Source organism: Pogona vitticeps, chromosome 6 (assembly GCF_051106095.1).
Source record: "Pogona vitticeps strain Pit_001003342236 chromosome 6, PviZW2.1, whole genome shotgun sequence".
NCBI lineage: Eukaryota > Metazoa > Chordata > Lepidosauria > Squamata > Agamidae > Pogona > Pogona vitticeps.
The window spans coordinates 99,064,998-99,071,267 of NC_135788.1; the positions used below are offsets into that span (position 1 = coordinate 99,064,998).

Consider the following 6,270-nt stretch of genomic DNA (forward strand, 5'->3'; position numbering starts at 1 on the left):
TGCCAATAAGTTTCCAGGCTACATTACTACTATTGTTTAATAAAGTAATGTAATAACATTTTAAAGAATGAGTAATAGTTGCAAAATGTTTTTTGAGGGTTCTATTGTGGATTTGGGGCCATTCACTGTTAAATGTGAAAGACAGAAGGTATCGCAGGTTTCTTCATTCACTAGGCAATACAGGTGGTTCCTTCCTGAGTTCTTTCAAAGATTTGAGCTCATTTCTTCAGTGTAAGAACTGCACGCACCCATCCTCACCAAGGAATAAACTCCCTCCTGAGATTCGTGTGGCCCTTCACTGGGCATTTTCAAAAGCCAATTGAAAACTTGGCTGTTTAAGCAGGCCTTCCCGCCAGCCACTATTTGATTTTACATTTTTCCTTTTTTTCTTTCCATTTTGAACAATTGATTATTGATGTTATATATTGATGTTATATTTACATTGTTTTATTTTAAGTGTTGTTAACCGCCCAGAGCGGTCAATTGATCAGATAGATGGGTGGGATATAAATACAATCAATCAATCAATCAGTCAATACAAAGAATTTCAAATTGCTTTTTATTCCATTGTGGTTTCCCATTGTGAATCTCCAGACATCTGCGGCTCACACAGAGTTTTCTCTCTTAGCTGAGCTACGTGCAACCAGCCTTCCTGCCCACCTCACCCCACAGGGAAGTTTAGAGCCAGTTAGATCTGATTGTACCTGATGCAGAATCTGTTTGGGAGGGAAGGAGGTGTGTATGTGTGTGGGGGGGGACAGGGGACAGACATGCACTCTTCTCATCCTGCTGTATTTTGGGAGACATTGTGTATGTGTGTGTGTACACGCTTGTGTATGTGTGGTTGTGTGTTGTGAGGCAGCTGTGGTTCCCTCTCTTCTCTGGCGGCTCGTGGGAACAGGACGGTGTGACAGGACACCTAATTGGCACACTGTGAACATATCTGGGCCTTTTAGGCTGAACAGCATCACGTAGAGGTGTGGAATTGATAGGAAAGTCAAGAGGTGTTATATATGAAGGGTTTCACAGGGCGCAGGATCAGTGGGCCATTTCACCACCAGCCTCCCCACAGCATAGCAGGATGGGGGGGCTTGTCAGACCACTGAAAATGCAGTTGGGCAATCCAGGCGTCAGAGAGACAGAGGACACAATTTTGCAGAGGCATTGCCTTCTCTGTCCATGTGGTCCACCCAATCACTGTTGGGAATGCTGAGCTGTTGCTGCCTCTCCACCTTGCCTGGTCACCTAGCAAGTTCAGCCACGTTTTATATCCCCACCCAAACCCATAACCTTCAGCAGGCTCCTACCTGCTTCTCGTTTCCCCCCCACTTGCCTGGCTGCAGATGGTCCATCCCTCCCACCCTAGAGACTCTCCATGGGTGAAGAGGGAAGGTTTTTAGTCACGTGCACTGGGAAATGGTCATCCCCATGCTTTGCCTAAGTCTTCTTCTGTTCCTGCTCTTTCTTCTTCTGTTTTTCCTTCTGCTTCTCCACCTTTTCCTGAGCTTTCCTCTCTTTCTCAACTGCTGCATTCAACTCTTTCAGCTTCCTCTTTAGAAGAGAACGGTCGTGGGAGTTGCTGACTCCAAGAGCCTGAGAAGTAGAAGGAGGAGGAAGAGAGCTGTAGAATTATGAGCATCTCACTTTCAGGAACTCATATCCCTAACACATTACTTCCTTCCATTCAATTTTTCAGCCCAAGGAGCAGAGCAAATATTTTGCAACCAGAAGGCCGCAGGTACTTAAAAAGCTCCAAGTAGTATCATGGTGGAGCATGAGGACATAAGGGGAGGAGGCAGATGACCTCCCACAAGAGGCGAGAGGACCTCAAGTGGATGATCCACGTGCTATGGAGTTCTGCACTTTTTCCCTGCTGGGGAAAGCATCTATGCAGTAAAGCCATTTCTGAGACCCAACCACCAATTATAGGGGTGTTTCAGCACCTATTGCCTAGATGGATTTGCTCATCCCATTGATGAGGATGTGGGGACAGCAAAGTAGACCCCAAGACCCAGCTGCAGGTGCATTTCCACACTGGCACCGGTGTCTTGCAACTTCTCACGGGGAAGAATAAGTCTGTTATGGGGGAGTGTAATCTTTCTGTTATTTCTGATAACTGATTGGTGATAACAGGGATTCCTCCATTTCACTTGTATTTCCAGTTAGGAGGGTGAGTGGGGCACAGTGGTAATCCAAGCAGGGCTTTTTGGGGGGGGGCACAGGCTTTTGCAAGTATTGTAGGTCAGGCTGGGGCTGCTTGTGGGCCAGAAATTTGCAAAACTCAGGAGTAAATAGTTACAGGTACATTTTGGGGTAATAAGTATAACTAAGTTGCATTTTAAAAGGAGTAAATGTTGAATAACATATTGACATTACTTCCAAAGTTACTTTTGCATGACATTTTGAACTGTCTTAGAGGCATTTTGAGAAGAATTTTTAAAGTTATATGCCATTCTCTTATCAATAGTTAAGCAGCAAAGGAAGTATTACATTGTTTTGTTTTTAAAAAAAATATTTCTGTAATGTGACATCAAAACTGGCCACTACAATATTTACCTGGAGTGCTGATAACAACAACACAACAACACAACACACTCCAAATGTATCATGCATCAAACTTTGTTTCAGAATGGAGAAACCATAAAGATTACTTGGTAAAACAGAAAGCAATGAGTAACACAAATAGTTCCAAAATACTCTGGATTAAGAACCTAGAATAGTGACTGCAGATCAAAGTAAATGACTAAAAAAATTAATCTGACTAGGTATACAGCAGCTTCCCATATTTGTAGATTCCTTCATTGAAAATGTTTTCATTTTCCATGTGTTTTCTCTTAAGATTTGTTTTCAATGAGTCCTTTCATAGCATACTGACAATATGATGAAGTACATGTGAGTAACCTCTTGTACTTTAATTTAGTATTTATATACTAAATTTCATTAATGAGAAGGATACATGTCCTATCAGACCTAACCTTATAGTAGCATCACAACTAGCATCAATAAACGTATACCTCTCCATCTGTCTTCCACCCACAAGCCTTCTGCGGAGTGGCATCTTCACATATCGCCCAGCTGCTTCCAACTGGGAGCATCCCTAATGAGATTATTTAGGTATATGGGGTTTTCAAGAATTGGTTTACCATTGCCAACCATCAGACAGTTTCTATGGCTCACCAGAGTTTCTGAATCCTAATCCAGAACTCTTTCTGCTATATCACACTGGCTTTCTAAAAAGTGATGGCTGAAGCAATAGCATTTGGCAATGTTTTTCTTTTCTTTTCAGGATTACAGTTCCCAGAAGTCCTTCGATGAGTTCCTCTGGGGAATTCTGACAATGGTAATTTTGAAAAGAAAAACCATGCCCCAGCTCTGGGAATTTCAGAAGCAAGATTTTGGAATAGGGTAGAAACCCCTTCCTCTCTTACCTTGAGCTTGGTTCCATCCAAAAGCAGCAAGTGATGGCCATCCACCTCCTGGGCAGCAAACTCAGCCATGTACTGTTCCAGGTTCAAGCTCTCCAACCACTGGCCCACTTTCTGACTACTCCATGTCGAAGCTGCACTCAAGGGTTCGTCCAGGAACTTTAAAGGGGGAAGTGGGGCAGAATGCAAAAGATCTTGAATTTGCAGGCTGTTCTCCAAAATCTAAACTTACCTTCTACTACAATCTGACTGGCAGTTGAAGATTAAACCACATACTAACCTAAATACAGTCACAAGACCCATCTAGAAAAGATCCACTGAATTCAGTGTCTGAAAAGTGAATTAATATTTAAGTTCTATTGATTCAACTGAGCTATCCTAGTTGAAACAACCCACTGGATTCAGGTTTAATGGATACTATGCAGCTGCAAAAATTACTACTTTTTTATTTCCAGGCAAAGTATGCAGGGCACCATATGAAGCAGCTCCAGAGTGGTGAAGGGGGGGGGGGTTAAAGCTTCATCCCATAAAGCAGTGATTCCCAACCTTGGGTAAGTCAGGTGTTGACTGCAATTCCCAGATTTGTGCTGGCTAGATTTTCTGGGAGTTGCAGTCTAAGAATACCTGACTCACCCAAGGCTGGGAACCATTGCCCATAAGGTGACTTGTTCAACCTAAGTTACGAACTTCACCCTTTCCCATTTCTCATCTCCAGCACTGAGGCTCAGCACTGGAGATGAAGTTTAAAATGGTCAAAAGCTCCAGCAGCAGCAATCGAGGTTTTCTTTCGATTTTCAAAGCTCTGGAGAGCTTACAGGCCCTAGATTTAGATGAAAAGGTTGCCTAGAGCAGAAATATCAATCTTCCTTTTCTTGTGCACAATGGGCCTGCTCCAGACTAGACTCTTGTGTGTTCACTTGTGAATTTAAAAGAAAGAAAAATAACTCTTAGCTGCAAGCCTTGTATTTGTAGCATGTAGTTTAATCCTGGATCATCACTAATGCAACCAATGTGCTCTTCAGAGGACTTTATGGAACTCTTGTATCCATCCCACATTTTCAGCCAGTTTCCTTCTAATTTCTTTCAAGCAGCTGGTATCAGCTTTATATCAAGAGTTGGTGGTTCAAATATTTTGCAGCTGCCTGCTACTCCCTTGATCATTGCTATTTGCCATCCAGCCAGTTCCAATTTATAACTGCCCTGTAGATTAGTAACCTCCACAAGGTCGTATCATTAATGGCCTTGCTCAGCTTTTGGAAACTCAAGACTGTGGCTTTCTCTGTTGAGTCAATCCACCCCATCCTTGATATGACCTTCCTTGATGCAACCTGATACATGATAGGGAAGAAGACACCTTGATCCAGATATCGTAGATTGGTTGAAGTCATTCACAGTAGCAACAGTGGTACTCCTCTGCATATGCTTAGATGTTCTCATTTATTTACTTACGTGCATGATGAATGATTATTCCTCACCCACACAATGCAAGTGACTATGCTTTGCGAGTAGCAACTAAGTTGTGCCACTTCACCCCAAAAATGAAGGTTCTAGTCCTCATTAAATGTAAAGATTAACTTTGTAAAGATGCATTCACCATTATGCAGTCAGATACACAAACGTAATACGGGCACTGCTTGGTGAGGAACGTACCTCATCAGATGACTGTGACAGTGTGTGGTATGGATAGGAATACTTGGTCTCAGGAAGGGCTGCGCCCAGTGTCTTAGGGCTACTGCTAAGAGGAGTAGAGTCATCACTCAAGGTAGATTCCTGTCAAAGAGAGAGGAAGCTTAAACATAATATAATCACTTTCTTAAATGAAGTTTTGTGATTAGGATTCCTAAAGGAACCAGAAACAAAAACAGAGTTGCCCATGTCCTTTTAACGAGACCAAGCTCTGCTGAAATTAGCAGATAAAGACAGGTGCACATAAAATGCTGCCTATAAACTGAAAGTCTTCCTCCTCTCATTATCACCTTGCTTTGCTGACAGCAGCAGCGCCCTTGTGCTAAGGCAGCCACCTACCCTCCAGGTGTCCCAGCGAGGCAGGAAATCCAGCTGATGATACTAAAGGACACTTTCCTCCCACATACAGGAAGCCAGAAGTAAAGAATGGGTAAGGAGTGCAACAAAGAGAAGGAGGAGTTTAGGGCAAAGGGATGAAGAAGTCAGGGGTGAGAAAGAGTGAGCATTTCCCTTCTGCCCAATAATGTGAGTGAGGGTATGCTTGCCACAGTGCAGAGCTATATATGGTTGAACATCTACAGGAGAGTGCATGGGGCAAAAGGAAAAGATAGAAACAATATGGTGCCAAGTTTGGAAATGTTGCCATTTTTTTTAAAAAAAACTATACCTCCCAGAATTCCCTAGGCAACATGTATGGTGGCCTTGGTGTCCAGGGGTTATAGTACCTGCAGTCCAAGCTTTGCTCTAGTGGGTATAATTGTAGATGTCTTATGACCAATCAAGATGCTATGTGAGAGGCTGTCACTGCATTTCTCTTCTCTATATACACTTTTTAGAAAAAGTGTGGGGATAAATTAATCCGGAAGGCCTGGCGAACCATCAATGCACAGGGCCCTTCTCGGAGAAAGGTCAGAAGCTTCTTCACAGTTGATACAATGGCTGGGCAATGTATGTTCTGTGAATCCACCTTCTGCTTAAAGTGAGAAGAAAGAAGTTCTCTTTAAGGTTCATCTTAGCAGGGGGAAGATGGTGCCTGTGTCACAAATGTGCTTCCACAGACAGCTCACTGTTGATTTTATGGACACGCCCACAGAATCCAAAGATCATATTTTAAAGTTAGTGGAAGAACTTTCTTAAGCCACAGTGGAAAGCAGCCAGT

At 42.9% G+C, this 6,270-nt stretch overlaps 1 protein-coding gene across 2 annotated transcripts in view; it reads right to left on the reverse strand.

Annotated features, from left to right (window-relative positions):
• Nucleotides 1-542: 542 nt before the first annotated feature.
• The window catches only part of SAMD14 (sterile alpha motif domain containing 14), a 28,667-nt gene continuing 22,939 nt past the window's right edge, over nt 543-6,270 (reverse strand). For both annotated transcript variants that reach the window (XM_020794065.3, XM_020794063.3), the window contains exons 8-10: nt 5,076-5,195; nt 3,429-3,584; nt 543-1,593 (exon numbers count right to left, since the gene is read on the reverse strand). In XM_020794065.3, coding sequence (XP_020649724.3) covers nt 1,438-1,593; nt 3,429-3,584; nt 5,076-5,195 — 432 coding nt within the window. In that variant the 3' untranslated portion in view covers nt 543-1,437. The remainder of the gene's footprint in view (nt 1,594-3,428; nt 3,585-5,075; nt 5,196-6,270) is intronic.